The 19,484-nt window shown below is 42.6% G+C and overlaps 1 protein-coding gene across 1 annotated transcript in view; it reads left to right on the top strand.

The window, feature by feature from the left end:
• Positions 1–19,484, top strand: part of HOOK3 (hook microtubule tethering protein 3) — a 128,147-nt gene that overhangs the window by 90,114 nt on the left and 18,549 nt on the right. The window contains 2 exon segments of the mRNA XM_043514600.1: positions 8,365–8,505; positions 15,543–15,630. Coding sequence (XP_043370535.1) covers positions 8,365–8,505; positions 15,543–15,630 — 229 coding nt within the window.

Here is a 19,484-nt window from a genome sequence, read left to right on the forward strand (position 1 = left end):
GGATCCCACTATTTACCTCTCCCCATTTTGAAAACTGACCAGTTATTCCTACTCTGTGTTTCCTATCTTTTAACCAGTTACTGATTCATTAGGGGACCTTCCCTTTTATCCCATGACCGCTTACTTTGCTTAAAACTCTTCGGTGAAGGATCTTGTGAAAGGCTTTCTGAAAGTCCAAGTACACTCTATCCACTGGGTCACCTTTGTCCACATGCTTGTTGACTCCCACAAAGAATTCTAATTGATTGGTGAGGCACGATTTCCCTGTTCTGTGATGACTCTTCCCCAACATATTGAGATTATCTGCATTTCTGATAATTTTGTTCTTTACTGTAATTTCAACCAATTTTCCTGGTAATGATGTTAGATACTGGCCTGTAATTTCCAGGATCACCTCTGGAGCCTTTTTAAAAATAGGCATTACGTTAGCTACCCTCCAACTGTCTTCTATAGAAGCTGATTTAAGCGATAGAATACATACCACAATTTCACATTTTAGTTCCTTCAGAAATACCATTTTATCTTGGTGTTGTGTTTTACTGTTTAATTTATCAATTTCTTCCAAAACCATCTCTACTGATGCCTCAATTTGGGACAGTTCTTCAGATTTGTCATCTAAAAAGAATGACTTGGAATGGGGAGCTCCCCCATATCCTCTGCAACGTAGACCAATGTGAAGAACTCAATTAGCTTCTCCACAACGGTCTTGTGTTCCTTGAGTGCTCCCTTAGCATCTCAGTTGTCCAGTGGCCTCACTGATTATTTGGCCAGCTTCCTGCTTCTCATGTACTTACAAAAACGAACAGCAATTTTTTTTGTGTTTTGCTACTTGTTCTTCAAATTCTTTCTTGGCCTTCCTGCTTTACACTTACACTTAATGTGTTACAGTTTATGCTCCTTTCTATTTTCCTTACTAGTATTTGAAGTCAATTTTAAAGGTTGCCTTTTTGCCTCTAACCACCTCTTTTACTCTGCTGTCTAGCCATGGTGGCATTTTTTGGTTCTCTTACTGTCTATTAATTTGGGGTATACATTTAGTTGGAGCCTCTATTGTGGAGTTTTTAAATAGTCTCCTTGCAGTTTGCAGGCATTTCTCCCTTGTGACTCTTCCTTTTAACCTTCTTCATTTTTGTGTAGTTCCCCTTTTTGAAGTTAAATATTACTGTAGTGGGTTTCTTTGGCAGTTTTCCCCCTACAGGGATGTTAAATTTAATTACATTATGGTCACTATTACCAAGCTCTTCAGTTATGTTCACCTCTTGGACCAGACCCTGTGTTCCGCTTAGGACTAAATCAAGAAATGCCTCTCCCCTTGTGGGTTCCAGGACTAGCTGCTCCAAGAAGCAATCATTTATGGTGTCAAGAAACTTTATCTCTGCATTCCATCCTGAGATGACATATACCCAGTCAATATGGGGATAGTTGAAACCCCCATTATTATTGCATTTTCTGCCTTTGTAGCTTTTCTATCTCCCTGAGCATTTTAAAGTCACCTTCACCATCCTGGTCAGGGGGTTGGTAGTATATTCCTACTGCTATACTCATGTTGTACTCTTACTAATGTAACTACATTCAAGTAGTCCTGTTTGAAGAGGACTACATTAACACAAAGTAGGAGTCGTTTAGTTTGTACCCAAAGCATTCACATGGTGGCAGTTACAGCACAGCATTTTGGTGTGCACTGCTGTCCATACCCCAGGACTCTAATTCTGCAAATGCTTATTGCCAGATATAGTGGTTACTATGGTGAATAGTGCTCCTGATGTGTAGGGGACTACACACAAGAGTAAGTGCTTTTCCAGAAAGCAGTTGCAGGATAGGCTCTTAAGTTCCCTCAGTTCTGAATCACTTATTTCTTTATTGATTCAGAACTGTGAATAAAAAGGAGATTTTCATATAGAGGCTTGGGAAAAGCAGTACAAAATACCTTCAGTAAAGGCTTCCTATGGTAAATAGGCAGCTACCATGTTTTAAAACCAGACGGAAAAGGTCTTGGGGAAAGTGCCTTTTAGCAGTTGTAGGCAATGGTAAGCATACATTCTGATCAGTATATTACACAGTCTGCACGTTATTATGATAAAGTGAGAGTTCAACTATATTTTAGATAAAACCATGCTGTCAGTTCCAAGCTAAATTTATCCTCTATTTTTAAAAAGAGCTTTCCCTTCTAATATTGTCAGAGATACACACTCTTGTGATGTACCTGCGTTTTCCATACTAATCCCAGAGCCCTCTGGAAAGCTTTGTTCTTTGGGGGCCATGCAGACTTCACCTTGAGCTATGAAAAGTTTGAGGTAGGGCTTTAGAAGGAGCCATGCCTTCTGTTCACCTTTGGCTCCTTCCAGTCTCCAAGGCAGCAAATTAGAACTCCTTAACTTTTTCAGTCCTTTGGTCATTTTCCTTTGTTATTACTCCTTGGTCAAGAGTTAGTTTTTATTGTAAACAGTCAACTAAGCATAGTAATAGGTAGAGTAAGTGTCATAAATGTAAAGGAAGGGTAACCACCTTTCTGTATACAGAACTATAAAATCCCTCCTGACCAGAGGCAAAACCCTTTCACCTGTAAAGGGTTAAGAAGCTAAGATAACCTCGCTGGCACCTGACCAAAATGACCAATGAGGAGGCAAGATACTTTCAAAGCTGGGGAGGGCAGGAGGGGGGAACAAAGGGTCTGTCTGTCTGTGTGTGATGTTTTTGCTGGGACCAGATCAGGAATGCTCTTCAGAACTTCTGTTAAGTTAGTCAGTAATCTAGCTAGAAATGCGTTAATTTCCTTTTGTTAAATGGCTGGTAAAATAGGTTGTGCTGAATGGAATGTATATTCCTGTTTTTGTGTCTTTTTGTAACTTAAAGTTGTGCCTAGAGGGATTCTCTATGTTTTGAATCTGATTACCCTGTAAGGTATTTACCATCCTGATTTTACAGAGGTGATTCTTTTACTTTTTCTTTAATTAAAATTCTTCTTTTAAGAACCTGATTGCTTTTTCATTGTTCTTAAGATCCAAGGGTTTGGCTCTGTGTTCACCCATGCAAATTGGGGAGGATTTTTATCAAGCCTTCCCCAGGAAAGGGGGGTGTAGGGCTTGGGGGGATATTTGGGGTGGGGGGAGACATCTCCAAGTGGGCTCTTTCCCTGTTCTTGGTTTAACACACTTGGTGGTGGCAGCATAGGGTTCAAGGACAAGGAAAAGTTTGTACCTTGAGGAAGTTTTTAACCTAAGCTGGTAAGAATAAGCTTAGGGGGTCTTTCATGCAGGTTCCCACATCTTTACCCTAGAGTTCAGAGTGGGGAAGGAACCTTGACATGGTGGCAGAGCAGTGGGATCATTTTGAGTTTTTTTTTTTAAGATAATTTTGAACCAGAAGCAGAGCAAGATTTTAAAAGGGTTTTGTAAAAAGGGACAGCAGCAAGCATAACAAAGGGATCTTCCTTTTGTGAGCTGGAGTTTTCTCTACCTAGATGCAGGTTAGTTAACCTCCTGCAGGGAAATTCACAAGTTTTTCACAGACCTGAAGAGGTTTTTATTTTTATTTTTTTAATTTATTTATTTTTTTAGCTAAGAGCAGCTAGAGGATTTTTCTGTAGGCTGAGAATAGCTATCACAGAACATAGGTATCAGGTTATAGCACAACTAAATTTTACAAGCCAGTTTTTTTTTTTAAACTCTCAGGTGTAAAGTTAGTTTAAAACAGAGAGACTAAGATGACAGAACCCAAGGCAGAAAAAGCCAAAGAGGCTGCCCATAGGAGAGAAATGAGGCAAAGGAAAATGAAATGGAGGCTGCCCACAGGAGAGCTGTGGAGGAAAAGGAAAAAGAGAGGAAGCATACACTGGAGATGGAGAAAGCAAAGGCTCAGCAGAATATACCAACAAACCATAGCAATCCTTCTCCAGGTACCGCCTCACATCCCAGGAAGTTCCCCACCTACAAGGCAGGCAATGATACCGAGGCCTTCTTAGAAAACTTTGAAAGGGCCTGCCTTGGATACAGCATCGCTACAGACCAGTACATGGTAGAGATGAGGCCGCAGCTCAGTGGACCCTTAGCAGAGGTGATGGCTGAAATGCCTAAGGAACACATGAACAAGTATGAACTGTTTAAAACCAAGACGGGAGTCAGAATGGGGTTAACACCCGAGCATTTCCATCGGTGGTTCAGAGCCCTAAGGTGGAAACCAGACGTGTCATTTACCCCACATGCCTATCACATTGGGATGCCTGGATATCAGGAGCAAGTGTTAAATCTCCAGAAGATTTGCCCTTCCTAATGCAAATGGAGCAGTTCTTAGAGGGTGTTCCTGAGGAAATAGAAAGGTACATCCTAGATGGGAAGCCCACAACTGTAATCGAGGTGGGGGAGATTGGAGCCAAATGGGTGGAGGTGGCAGAAAAGAAAAGAACTAGTAGCAGTTGGGGCAAATATCAGAAGGGGCAAACCGAAACAAAACGGGTGGAGGGAGGAGAGAGGAACAATCCTGGTCGCAGTTGGAGCGGAGACCAGAAGGGACAACCTCTGAGCTTACCCTACTACCGGGGACAGCCCAAGGCCCCAACTGCACACCCAGAAACACTCCAGACACCTTATCATCCTGCCACACTGTTCTCCAGCAACCCACCTTGCCCCAGTGACCCGTCAGCTGGACGACGTTTAAATGTAACGAGCCGGGGTATGTAAAGGCCAACTGCCCCAAGAACCCCAACAGATTACGGTTCATTGCACCGGAATCACACCAGAGGTCCTCAGCCCAAATACCTCCCAGATACCCTCAAAGCGGAGGGAAACTGTGAGTGTGGGTGGGAAGAGGGTCACCGCGTGGTGGGACACCAGAGCGCAAGTGTCGGCTATCCATGCTTCCTTAGTGGACCCCAATTTAATCGACCCAGAGATCCAAGTGACGATTCAACCCTTCAAGTTAAACTCTTTTGACTTGCCTACAGCCAAGTTGCCGGTCCAGTACAAGGGTTGGTCAGGAACGTGGACTTTTGCAGACTATGATGATTATCCCATCCCCATGCTGTTGGGGGAAAACTTGACCAATCATTTGAAGTTAGTCAAGAGGGTGGGAATGGTCACCTGCAGCCAGGCTAAGCAAGCTGTCACACCTAGCTCTGTTCCGAAAACTTCTACCAGGACCCGGTCAGAGGTAATGGAACCGGACCCCATGACAACGTCTGCAACATACTAGTGCATCCAGTCCCAGAGACCCAGACAGAGCCAGTCCCAGAACCGGAACCGGCAGAACAACCAGCACCAAAACCATTGCCAGCACTGAATCCAGTACTTGCAACCCCAACGCCAGAGGGCCCCACTGAACCTGCACTGGCAGCAGCAGATAACCCTACACAAGAGGCTCAGCTGGAGCCTGAACCCCAATGTAGTGCACCAGCAGAAAGCGGTTCACAGTCAACAGAAACAGTTCCATCCCCTACATCGCTTCCAGAGGGACCAAGCCCAGATCCACAAACCAATGAGGAACTGATGTCTCCAGCCTCAAGGGAGCAGTTCCAGACCGAACAGGAAGCAGATGAAAGCCTCCAAAGAGCTTGGACAGCGGCATGGAGCAACCCATCGCCTCTCAGCTCTTCTAATCGATCCAGAGAATTAAAGGTTTGTCAGTTTACAGCCAAGGGAAGAGATGACGCTGAGTGGCCTGAAGGTGTCTACTATGAAGGGAAAAGTGATGGTGGCGTAGAAGAGGTAAATATTTCCATGACCCTTGGGCGTATGCAGCGACAGTAGATCAAGGACTGACTGAACAGGCATATGCAGCGATGTTCTCAGCCACCCCAGGACTGACTGAACGGGCATACCACTCCATTGACACAGGTAATGCTCACCCAATTAAAGTCCAACCTTACCGGGTGTCTCCTAAAGCTAAAACTGCTATGGAACGGGAGATCCAGGATATGCTACAGATGTTCGTAGTCCACCCCTCTGGCAGTGCGTGGGCATCTCCAGTGGTTCTAGTTCCCAAACCAGATGGGGAGATACGTTTTTGCATGGACTATCGTAAGCTAAATGCTGTAACTCGCCCAGACAGCTATCCAGTGCCACACACAGATGAACTATTGGAGAAACTGGGACGGGCCCAGTTCATCTCTACCTTGGACTTAACCAAGGGGTACTGGCAGGTACCGCTAGATGAATCCGCCAAGGAAAGGTCAGCTTTCACCACACATGTTGGGCTGTATGAATTTAATGTGCTTCCTTTTGTGCTGCGGAATGTACCCACCACCTTCCAAAGACTTGTAGATGGTCTCCTAGCAGGATTGGGAGACTATGCAGTCGTCTACCTTGACGATGTGGCCATATTTTCGGATTCCTGGGCATCCCTAGGCTTCAGAGCCAAAGCTACAGCCCAAGCTGCAATGTCTACACAACTACTTTTAGCGTGGTAGCGCAAGCCCCAGTCTGTCGACCCAGGCTGGGAGACTCACTGTTGTCTGTCGACCCAGGCTGTGTAGACATATCATAACAGACCTTGATACTCAATGCTCAGTGAGGGGTGCTTGCTTTAGGATCCTCTGTCTGCTTGCGGTTTCTTACTTGGGCCCATAACTACCTGGGTCTCCACTCTGATTGATGCTGATGGAAAAAGATATAGCTTCCAGGGCAGAGTCTGAGCCATCCTTTTATTTCAAGTCCCATCCTTGAGGCAAGTCAAGGTTCAACTCTGCGAGGATCTGGAATGTTTTGAAGAGTGACTTTGGGTTTGTTAATGAAAGCTTCTTCCTTGGTATTGAGAGAGTGAGAAAAATCAGAAAAAGCAGCACTATCACTCCCTAGAGAACCACTCCTCCTCTATAAGATGTAGGAATAGTGGTTCCAGCAGGGATTGACAGCAAAGAGCTACCAGCTACTGAGGTAGGTTGTTAGAAGAAGGAAGGGATTCTAGGTAAACGGTTCCTTTAACAATGACTTCCAGGAGAAACACCACCTTTTAGATATCATAGCTCCTCTCAGCTCTTTCTTTCATTGGACTGTCATAAAAAGACATCTTATTTTAGCAATCAGAAATCCAGGACTGATAGAATACAAGGGCAGTCCTCAACTTCCAGCCATGTGTTGCCAGAGTACACACTCCTTCTCTGGTGTATCCATCCCTTTGCCATTGGGAGCCTCCAGGGGCTAGTGTAGAAGCCAACGTGCCAGCTTTACAGGATCCCTGACTTGTTCTTCACAAGGGGAACCATAGCTGGCCAGAGCCATCTTCTTTCTGACCCATTTACATTTCAGAATGGGTCTTATGATTGACCCCTAAGCTTCTTGTGCCCCTTATATCATCCAGCAGAAATGATGATCTCCAGGTTTCAGTGGCTGACCTGTTTACCCCTGTGTTTTGAAAGGAGGGTGTGGAGCAGCATCTTTGCCCCTCATTTATCCCTGCCAAGGGAGGTTATGCTGCATACTTTATATCCTAAAATGACCCATGTTCACTATCTTAACAGAATAAAATTCTTCCTCAAATCCCCCAGACTATTTGTGGGTTAAATAAGAAGCAATTTCCTTTGTCAAAATGGGTTAAAACCTGCTTTAAAAGGTTGAATCGATGAATATTCTTGTCCCTGATAAAGACTCGTTAGCACTGCTGTATGGAGTTCAGCCTGTACCTTTTACAGAGCTTTATTCACATCATTATTCTCAAAATCCAGTTTGAGAGGGGAGTCCTGCAGTCATTTAGTCTCCTCAAATCAGTTCTCTCAGGTTTACCATTCGTCAGTCTTCTAATTATGGGTATCTCAACTAACAGTACACGAAAGAAAAAAGCAAGTTATTCAGCTATACCTGGAATTTTTTCAGTAGATTGAGTATAGATCCACATCCCCATTTTCTATCCGCACTTCTTTTGAGTCTATGTTGGATTCCAATGAAGTAGAAACAAATGAAGGTACATAGGGGGTCCACATCTCTTTTTAAGTTTTGTCTAGAATATTTCATAGCTCAAGACAAAGTCCGCTCGTTCCCCACTGATGCAGGCTTTGGTGCAATATATAGACACATTCCATGAGCATGGATCTGTATAATAAGATACTCAAGGAATGCCAGCTATGGGTGAGTAACTTTCTTTTGTGTGTATTATATTTGTCTTTAACATATATTAGTGATATCATATATGCTGACAAATACTGAATCAAATCCCAAGCAGTTGTTTTCTGAAAATGACTGATTCTCCATCTAAAACTTCAGGTTCCAAACAGAATCAGTAATCCTATTACATGTTACTGTTTTGGTGGTTCAAGTGAAGTAACAATTACTTCATCTCTAATCATCTCTAAAACTGGTAAAGAGAAAATTATATTCACACTTCCTGTGATTTGCAATCTATAAGATGTTTATAGCAGTTTTTATTTTGTTTCTCCAGGGAGAAACTCATTCGTCTTCAGCATGAGAACAAGATGCTGAAGCTTAACCAAGAAGGTTCCGACAATGAAAAGATCGCCTTGTTGCAGAGCCTGCTAGATGATGCAAATCTACGGAAGAATGAACTGGAGTCAGAGAACAGGTATGAAAATATATTCCTTTGTTCTAATGACTGTTTTTCTAAATATTCGTACATCTTTGTCTTGTGAAGTCTGTTGTCAGCATTACCTTACCCACGTCAAAGAATCTAGCCATTTTGTATCAAAAAGCAACTCAGTCCACACATGAGCATACCTAAACCTTTCCAGAATTTGGAGCCTCTATCACTTTTCTATTATAGGTGTAGCTTGGCAGAGCATTCAGGATATTGACAAACGCAAGGTCAGAACGGGCAAACTGATCCTGACATACAGATTTTTAAGACTGTGTGCTATTGTTATATAGGAAGTAAAGTAGTGCTGTTCAGTCTCTGACAGTGGAACTATTCTGAGCTGTTGATAGCTTGTTAAATGCTAGTGACCTCCAGTTAGCAAAACAGTCATGTTTTTTCTCACTGTGGAGAATGTTCATGTTACTTTGAAGATAAAATCACTGGGATCCAATCTGAGTTACTTCGGTGGAAACAGAATAATATCTCGAGCAGGCAAATGCTAGGTTTTCTTTGCTGCCTGAGTTTTAGCCCATGTTCCTTTCTAAGGTTTTTGAAATGCTGGGCAGCTTTGGGCTACAACCTATGAGATAGACCCATGTCCCTTCCCAACTAGTGAGGGTCAGTGGAGGGGAACTGGACTGAGTCCATTGTTGGTAGAGATCATCATTGTTTTCCTGTAGGGGACTATTGCTGAAGTCTCTGCTCAAGAAACCAGTCTTGATTATGACTACGTGCTAATGATTGACCTATGGGACATCTGCCTTTTTTGTGAAGGGTCACTGAGAAGGTTGCAGCTTGGCAACTCTCGCAGTTCCTGGAGTCTTTGGATTTCCTTATATCTGGTCAGTCAGGCAGGCTTTAAATAATGAGGCATATATTGCATTTTGTTCGCTTGTGAGTTACACCTCAAATCCCAAACTGAGAGGTCATAAATTTTCCTTCTCAAAACAAGCATTCAGTGAAATGGATATCAAAATGGAGTTGCTAGGCCAGGCCAGAGTATAGATTAGACAGGCGATTCAAAAGTTGTGCCAAGAAACCTTTCACCAAACGGCTCCACTCAGTTGGCTCAGATTCCAAGTTAGAAGAATCCTGAAGACTGACGTTTTCTATATAGGTTATGACATTTTGCAGCAGTATCTTTCTTTACTTATATTTGGACATACTCATTTTTTGAACCATGGTATTGATGCTAGCATTAAAGTCACTTGGTGGCTTCCCTTCCTCATTGGCCTCCCAGTATTCCTTGACCCAAAGCTATATGGTCCTGCTCCCTAACCCATTCTCAGTTCTTCTGTGCCTCAGTGTGTCCTGTAAAGGACTCTGAAGAAAAGGGATTAGTGCGGGTCTGCAGAGGTGGTCATACAGTTAGAGAGGTCCATTTACAGGTAACTAAAATTTCTCCTTAATGAACTACCTCTGCAGATCTCCTCTCTTGGTAGAAGGGAGTATTGATTAGCAGGTAGTATTACACTCCAGCAGGAGACCTTAGGAGTAATTTTGAGTAAAGACTGTAGAACTAACTTCCCTTTCAAACAGGCATCTGATCAAGTCCTAGAATTGAGAGTGTGGTGCTTTATAAATGTATAAATTATACCTTGACTTTAGCAAAGCTTTTAATACGGTAAAGAAGTATTGATTGGATAAATGGACTAATTGGCGGGAGGGATAGCCCAGTGGTTTGAGCATTGGCCTGCTAAACCTGGGGTTCTGAGTTCAATCCTTGAGGGAGCCAATTAGGGATCTGGGGCAAAAATTGGGGATTGGTCCTGCTTTGAGCAGGGGGTTGGACTAGATGACCTCCTGAGGTCCCTTCCAACCCTGATATTCTATGATTCTATGACTATAAGGTAGATAGAAATCTGTCTAGATCGTCAAGCTCAATGTGTAGGGATCAACTGGTCAATGTCTAGTTGGCAGCCGGTATCAAGCAGAGTGCCCCAGGGGTCGGTCCTGGGGCCAGTTTTGTTCAATATATTCATTAATGATCTGGATGATGGGATGGATTGCACTCTCAGCAAGTTTGTGGATGACACTAAAATATGGGGGAGAGGTAGATGTGCTGAATGGTAGGGATAGGGTCCAGAGTCCACCTAGACAAATGAGAAGATTGGGCCAAAAGAAATCTGATGAGGTTCAACAAGGACAAGTGCAGAGTCCTGCACTTAGGATGGAAGAATCCCATGCACTGCTACAAGCTGGGACCAACTGGCTAAGCAGCAGTTCTGCAGAAAACGTCCTGGGAATTACAGTGGACAAGAAACTGGATATGAGTCCAACACTGTGCCCTTGTTGCCAAGAAGGCTAATAGCATATTGGGCTGCATTAGTAGGAGCATTGCCAGCAGATTGAGGGAGTAATTATTCCCCTCTGTTCGGCACTGGTGGGGATACATCTGGAGTATTGCGTCCAGTTTTGGGCCCCCTCACTACAGAAAGGATGTGGACAAATTGAGAGAGTCCAGTGGAGGGCAACGAAAATGAGTAGGGGCCTGGGGCACATGACTTATGAGGAGAGGCTGAGGGAACTGAGCTTATTTAGTCTGCAGAAGAGAAGAGTGAGGGGGGATTTGATAGCAGCCTTCAACTACATGAAGGGGGGGTTCCAAAGAGGATGGAGCTCGGCTGTTCTCAGTGGTGGCAGATGACAGAATAAGGAGCAATGGTCTCAAATTGCAATGGGGGAGGTCTAGGCTGGCTTTTAGGAAAAAACTATTTCACTAGGAGGGTGGTGAAGCACTGGAATGGGTTACCTAGGGAGGTGGTGGAATCTCCTCCTTAGAGGTTTTTAAGGACCGGCTTGAGAAAGCCGTGGCTGGGATGATTTAGTTGGGGTTGGTCCTGCTTTGAGCAGGGGATTAGACTAGATGACTTCCTGAGGTCTCTTCCAACCCTAATTGTCTATGATTCTATGGATTGATTCCCCCTGCACAGCCTGACAGATCTCATCTATAGATACATCTTGGACCAAGCCAGCAGAAGCAGCCATGCACCATGTGGAACAGGTCTTTAGACCTTCAGGAACTGGAACTCCAGTCTGATCATAGCAGAGCTAGTTCCATTTGAAGAGTCTCTGTGTAGAAAATGCTCTTCCTAAGGATTCATTCCTATAAGCTACAAAGAGTTGGTAGGATACGGGTAATGGTTTAGTTTTGTCCAAAAGATAAGACATCTTTTGATATATAAGTTATGCAGTCATGGCTCATCCACAAGGCTTCGCAGTATTTTACAGAAAAAACAACTGTTTTAGTTACTCTGTTTTTTTTTTTAAACTATTACTCATAATCATGAGTTAACCTGAAGTTACCAAATATACTGCATAATTGTTAAATGGTAGAACTATTTTAATCTTCTAGGTCATTTTTTTTAAAGGAGAAAAAGACATAATAAGCTTAAAATGAAATTTTTTTAATTTATTCTTTTCTGGGTGATAGGAAAGAGCAGGAAAGTCATCACTGTGTGGGTTCATAAGAGAAAAAGCTGCATCTTTGACCCACTAATAATGAGTGTTACAGCTTCCCATGATGTCCAACTGGAAAGAAAGTCATATGAGGCATATCCATACCTAAAGTGTTCATGGACAGAGATGCTCCTGGACAGTGGTTCTCAACCAGGAACACGCGTACCTCTGGGGGTACGCAGAAGTCTTCCAGGGGGTACTCAACTCATCTAGATCAGAGTTTCTCAACTTCGGGGTTGTGGGATGGATTTAGGATGGGTTAGGGGGTGGCAAGCAAGACAGTTGCTTGGAGCCCCATGTAATGAGGGTGGCGGGGGTGGGGGAAGCTAAGTTAAATACTTCAGCCCCAGGCGGTTGGACTCGGGCTTCAAATAAGGTTCACAAGAGAAAAAGAAAAGGAGTACTTGTGGCACCTTAGAGACTAACAAATTTATTAGAGCATAAGCTTTCGTGAGCTACAGCTCACTTCATCGGATGCATTTGGTGGAAAAAGCAGAGGAGAGATTTATATACACACACACAGAGAACATGAAACAATGGGTTTATCATACACACTGTAAGGAGAGTGATCACTTAAGATGAGCCATCACCAGCAGCAGGGGGGGGAAGGAGGAAAACCTTTCATGGTGACAAGCAGGTAGGCTAATTCCAGCAGTTAACAAGAATATCAGAGGAACAGTGGGGGGTGGGGTGGGAGGGAGAAATACCATGGGGAAATAGTTTTACTTTGTGTAATGACTCATCCATTCCCAGTCTCTATTCAAGCCTAAGTTAATTGTATCCAGTTTGCAAATTAATTCCAATTCAGCAGTCTCTCGTTGGAGTCTGTTTTTGAAGCTTTTTTGTTGAAGTATAGCCACTCTTAGGTCTGTGATCGAGTGACCAGAGAGATTGAAGTGTTCTCCAACTGGTTTTTGAATGTTATAATTCTTGACGTCTGATTTGTGTCCATTCATTCTTTTACGTAGAGACTGTCCAGTTTGGCCAATGTACATGGCAGAGGGGCATTGCTGGCACATGATGGCATATATCACATTGGTAGATGCACAGGTGAACGAGCCTCTGATGGTGTGGCTGATGTGATTAGGCCCTATGATGGTATCCCCTGAATAGATATGTGGACAGAGTTGGCAACGGGCTTTGTTGCAAGGATAGGTTCCTGGGTTAGTGGTTCTGTTGTGTGGTGTGTGGTTGCTGGTGAGTATTTGCTTCAGATTGGGGGGCTGTCTGTAAGCAAGGACTGGTCTGTCTCCCAAGATCTGAGAGAGCGATGGCTCGTCCTTCAGGATAGGTTGTAGATCCTTGATGATGCGTTGGAGGGGTTTTAGTTGGGGGCTGAAGGTGATGGCTAGTGGCGTTCTGTTGTTTTCTTTGTTGGGCCTGTCCTGTAGTAGGTGACTTCTGGGTACTCTTCTGGCTCTGTCAATCTGTTTCTTCACTTCAGCAGGTGGGTACTGTAGTTGTAGGAATGCATGATAGAGATCTTGTAGGTGTTTGTCTCTGTCTGAGGGGTTGGAGCAAATGCGGTTATATCGTAGCGCTTGGCTGTAGACAATGGATCGAGTGGTATGATCTGGATGAAAGCTAGAGGCATGTAGGTAGGAATAGCGGTCAGTAGGTTTCCGATATAGGGTGGTGTTTATGTGACCATCGCTTATTAGCACCGTAGTGTCCAGGAAGTGGATCTCTTGTGTGGACTGGTCCAGGCTGAGGTTGATGGTGGGATGGAAATTGTTGAAATCATGGTGGAATTCCTCAAGAGCTTCTTTTCCATGGGTCCAGATGATGAAGATGTCATCAATGTAGCGCAAGTAGAGTAGGGGCATTAGGGAACGAGAGCTGAGGAAGCGTTGTTCTAAGTCAGCCATAAAAATGTTGGCATACTGTGGGGCCATGCGGGTACCCATCGCAGTGCCGCTGATTTGAAGGTATACATTGTCACCAAATGTGAAATAGTTATGGGTCAGGACAAAGTCACAAAGTTCTGCCACCAGGTTAGCCGTGACAGATTGACAGAGCCAGAAGAGTACCCAGAAGTCACCTACTACAGGACAGGCCCAACAAAGAAAACAACAGAACGCCACTAGCCATCACCTTCAGCCCCCAACTAAAACCCCTCCAACGCATCATCAAGGATCTACAACCTATCCTGAAGGACGAGCCATCGCTCTCTCAGATCTTGGGAGACAGACCAGTCCTTGCTTACAGACAGCCCCCCAATCTGAAGCAAATACTCACCAGCAACCACACACCACACAACAGAACCACTAACCCAGGAACCTATCCTTGCAACAAAGCCCGTTGCCAACTCTGTCCACATATCTATTCAGGGGATACCATCATAGGGCCTAATCACATCAGCCACACCATCAGAAGCTCGTTCACCTGTGCATCTACCAATGTGATATATGCCATCATGTGCCAGCAATGCCCCTCTGCCATGTACATTGGCCAAACTGGACAGTCTCTACGTAAAAGAATGAATGGACACAAATCAGACGTCAAGAATTATAACATTCAAAAACCAGTTGGAGAACACTTCAATCTCTCTGGTCACTCGATCACAGACCTAAGAGTGGCTATACTTCAACAAAAAAGCTTCAAAAACAGACTCCAACGAGAGACTGCTGAATTGGAATTAATTTGCAAACTGGATACAATTAACTTAGGCTTGAATAGAGACTGGGAATGGATGAGTCATTACACAAAGTAAAACTATTTCCCCATGGTATTTCTCCCTCCCACCCCACCCCCCACTGTTCCTCTGATATTCTTGTTAACTGCTGGAATTAGCCTACCTGCTTGTCACCATGAAAGGTTTTCCTCCTTCCCCCCCCTGCTGCTGGTGATGGCTCATCTTAAGTGATCACTCTCCTTACAGTGTGTATGATAAACCCATTGTTTCATGTTCTCTGTGTGTGTGTATATAAATCTCTCCTCTGCTTTTTCCACCAAATGCATCCGATGAAGTGAGCTGTAGCTCACGAAAGCTTATGCTCTAATAAATTTGTTAGTCTCTAAGGTGCCACAAGTACTCCTTTTCTTTTTGCGAATACAGACTAACACGGCTGCTACTCTGAAACAAGAGAAAAAGAGGCTCAAGTATCACACACCAATTGATGTATTTTATAATTATATGGTAAAAATGAGAAAGTAAGCAATTTTTCAGTAACAGTGTGCTGTGACACATTTGTATGTTTGATTTTTGTAAGCAAGTAGTTTTAAGTGAGGTGAAACTTGGGGTATGCAAGACAAATTAGGCTCCTTACAGGGGTACAGTAGTCTAGAAAGGTTGGGAACCACTGCTGTAGGAAACACCAGAAGAGTACGGCTATAATCTCTTTAAAGGCTGTTGCCACATTAATTTATTCAAAGTCTGCTTTGCATCTCTTGTGTAAGTGGGCCAGTACTGGTGGGCACAAAATGTACGTCTCAGACTTTTGAATGTATTGAACTGTCAGTATATTTAAAATTAAACTCTCTGAAAAATAAGCTCCAAAAGAGACACAAAAATCACAGACATAATTATTCACTCCCTTTGAAAAGTAAAATTTGTATCTGTTTTCTAGGCTGGTAAATCAGAGACTTCTGGAGGTACAGTCACAGGTTGAAGAATTGCAGAAATCTTTGCAGGAGCAAGGTTCAAAAGCTGAAGATGTAAGTAGAAGTACACATCATACCTATATTCAAGTACCCATGGTTATCCTAACTTGCCCCTTATGTGATACAAGCTACATATTATATTATGAAAAAATAGTCCAGATGCAGATTTCTGGCAGCTTTTCATGTTCCCAAGTTTAGATTTCAGCAACATGGCCTAAAATTAAACTATGCCTACTTCTTGTAAAATGAGATTCTTGTCTAAAAAAAATTACCATGTGTAGAAAAGAAGTGAAGTGCATTCCCTGTCTTGTCATCGTCAGTGTCCCTGTTCCTTTGGTAAATTCACATTAATTACAATTCTTTTTGTACTCTGTAGATTAGTGAGATTTAGAAAATCAAGGCCACACTATGTAAATTCACCACTCTCAGTACCAGTTAGTAAAATATACTGTGGTTTTTGTTTGTGTTATTTTCCTGAAGCAAAGTCCTTCCTTACCAAAGAAAACCCAGGAATTGCTGTTATAAATGTGCCTGCATAGTGCAAATTAGGATTGAGATTTTACATGTGCCAGAGCCAAGAAATTCAAACGATCAGCCCTCTTACCAATACAGTGTTGTCCCTTTGTGCATGTCTTGATAAACCTGACTGCCTTTTTAATGCAGTGTGGGGCAAAGGTACAGTTGCTGTGGAGGCATAGCTTAAAATTCTATGTGCAGATCTCTGCTTTTGAGAGCACGTTTTAAGAGCCACAAGCTCCAGAGCTCTCTAGAAAGCAGTAACCTTTGGGGTTGTGTGTATGCTCTCTTGCATATCCAAATGTATATTACTTTCTAACCCATAGGCGCAAGTCTTCAAGCTGTTGCTTTCTTCTTCACTGTTACTGTTTTAAAGCAGACTTAGGGCAGGTCTACACCACGGGGCTAAGTCGACCTAAGTTATGCAACTCCAGCTACGTACCTTAGGTCGACTTACTATGGCCTCCACACTGGCATACTGGAGTCGACGGGAGAACAATTGGCAGTTGATTTAGTGGGTCTTCACTAGACCCGCTATATCGACCCTACTGCGGATCGATCGCCACAGCGTCGATCCACGGTAAGTGGAGATAAGCCCTTTGTATGTAGCTGCTTATTTTGTGTCTAATTTCTTATTTTAATTTAGCTTAATCTAGTGTTTACCAGTGCAAACTACACCAAAATAAACCATACTTATCTATAATTAGTTATAGGTTTTATATATACAATATTTTTTTAAAAAAATAAGTAGTGCAGATAATTTATTTTGAAGGTAGGTCTATGCCATTCTATTTTTCGAAGACCCTACTCTGTGCCCTAGGTTACATGGATCAAAGCCACAGTTTTTCTTGGTGGGCCTGGAAAATTGGAAGATCAGTATTGTAGTCCATCTGGAAACGTGGGATGTTTTTTAGTTGTTGTTGAAAGTTTAAGTAGTTCCATTTCTTGTCCCATAAAGCAGTAGTAAAAATATAGTTTATTTCTGAAGTCAGGCACTTCTGCAAACCCAAGTACATGCGCTCCTAACGTGATCCACGTGGAGACAGAAATAGTTCATTTTGAGGGTGCAGGGCAAAGACAGAATTACCTGGGAATTTTTTTTCCTTTGTTTCTTTATACAGGTAAGAAATCACTGGCAAAGCAGTTTTCTTTTGCTAATTTCTTTTGAGGTAGAGATAAATTAGTTATTAAATATTGTTGTATTTTTAAAATCCACCTCCTGAATATATTTGCTAGAGTTTCTTTTATCATAATTGTGTGCAGGTATTTAAAACTACAAATGCTTTTTGTGTAATGACAGTAGGATAAAGCTGACTTCTAATTGCCTTTGGGTATTTATCATAAACGAATAAACTGTTTCCCACATGGGAGAAAAAGGCAAAACAGCTGGTGGGAGTTTGCTGGCTGCTGTAGGGAAATTTCTCCTATTGTAAATGAAGGTTTTGAGCAGGGCTAATGGCAAACAATTGTGAAACTTTCAGAAAATTAAGATGTCAATTATTTTTAAATGGAGAAAAATAAATTTTTCCTCGTATCCAGTATCGTAGTCGTAAGGGTTACTTGTAACAACAAGAGGTACAACATTTTGAGACAGAAATGTGTTTTTCAACTTGGCAATGCCCTTTAAAAGGGTTTGCTGTACATTTTTGTAGTACATCACTTCTTTACTTAGTTATTTAACTTGAATATATTTGTTACTGTCCCTGAAAATCTTTATATAGTGCTGTAGGTATATGTAGCAGTCTCAAATGGGTAAAATGTGCCATATAAATATCAGCTTGACTACAGTGCAATACAGAACTCATGCATAGGGTGCATAATGCATCCTTTTGCCTAATCTGACATCACTGATAAATTATAACTCAGTTCTCTCCTTTGCACCTCTTCTTTTTAGTGTTTATATTGTATCCATCCCAGTGAGATTACATGTCCTTTAGAGTAGGAACCTATCTCAATTGTGTTTCTAATGCACAATTCACATCTTTGGCATTGCACAAGTAATAAAAATAAAAGCAAGTGCATGCAGGCAAAATCAACTCAGTTAAACGGCCACTTGTGGTCTCTACATAACTGATCAGAGCACTAAATGGGACACTCAGATTTGAATCTTGATTTAGTCTTCTACTCCCAAGACCTGAAGGAGACTGGGCACTACCTAATGGCTTGATCCTTCCTCTTTGAAGTGAATGGGAATAATTGAGTCCTAAGTGTCGAGGGATAAAATACCTTGTGACTATACCACATCTCCTTTCCCAGGTGATATATACAACAGTTTGTAACAGTTGTTTAAAGGAGCCATATGCCTGTCTTCCATTACACTTTGTACAGAGACAGTGAAAGTAAAAGGAAAAATTCCAAGGATGAAGGGACCAAAAACCACACAGGGTTGGATCCTTAGTTGGTGTAAATTGCTGTAATGCCATTGAAGTTGGATTTTCACCAGTTTGTACCACTTGAGTGTCTGGTCCATAACCTTTTGCCAGAATAGGAAGTATATCAAGAGAGTCCCACTTGGAAATAATCAGAGCCTATCCTCAGAAACAGGGAAGAGAGTGAGTGTAAAAACAGTGTTTTAAAATGCTTTGACCAGCTGAGAGTTTTTCTTGGACTGCACTTAAATGGTCCATACTTGGCTGTGTCGTTAATCCCCTGTTGAAGGGAATTTGGTGGTAGAGCAGTGACTTCATCATTGTACTTTTGCTGGTTATTATTATTTGAATGACAGTAGTGCCTAGTAACCCCAGTCAAAGCACAGGACCCCATTATGCCAGGCACTGTACAAGCAGAACAAAAAGGTGACTCTTTCCCAAAGAGCTTACATTGTTTGGCTTGTATATAATGAGGATCAATGTGAATTGAAAATAGTAATGCAGATTAATTTGACGTGAGATGTTCTGCTCAAAGTCACTCTCCTCAAAATAAATATTTTTCTACATCATGGCCCGCAGGTCCATCCAATAGACTACATATTGTTTGACTGTTTTGTCACTAACATGGGCACGCCTTCAAAATGACTCTTTAAAAACAGCAACTATTCTCCTATGAAATTCTAGTTTGAATACGCTGGTTCACATATTTGCTTCTTTACTATTTTATACTGTTTGTTTTTAGTGTGGAGGCGGAAAAGCATTCATCGGGTACGTCTGGCCTGCAAATAAAAACCCACAGCAGGGCTGTGACAGCTGACTCAGGCTCGCAGCGCCTGGACTATGGGGCTGTTTTATTGCAGTGTAGACTTGCAAGCACAGGCTGCAGCTGGATGGGATAGCCCCGGGTGTCTAACTGCAGTGTAGACATACCCACACGCTTGAATGCAGTATAGATAATTTGTGCTAGCTTTCTAAAAGTCCCCAGAAAATGAGACAGGATAATGAAATGACTAAGTACAGAGA

This window comes from Dermochelys coriacea, chromosome 5 (genome assembly GCF_009764565.3).
Source record: "Dermochelys coriacea isolate rDerCor1 chromosome 5, rDerCor1.pri.v4, whole genome shotgun sequence".
Classification (NCBI taxonomy): domain Eukaryota; kingdom Metazoa; phylum Chordata; order Testudines; family Dermochelyidae; genus Dermochelys; species Dermochelys coriacea.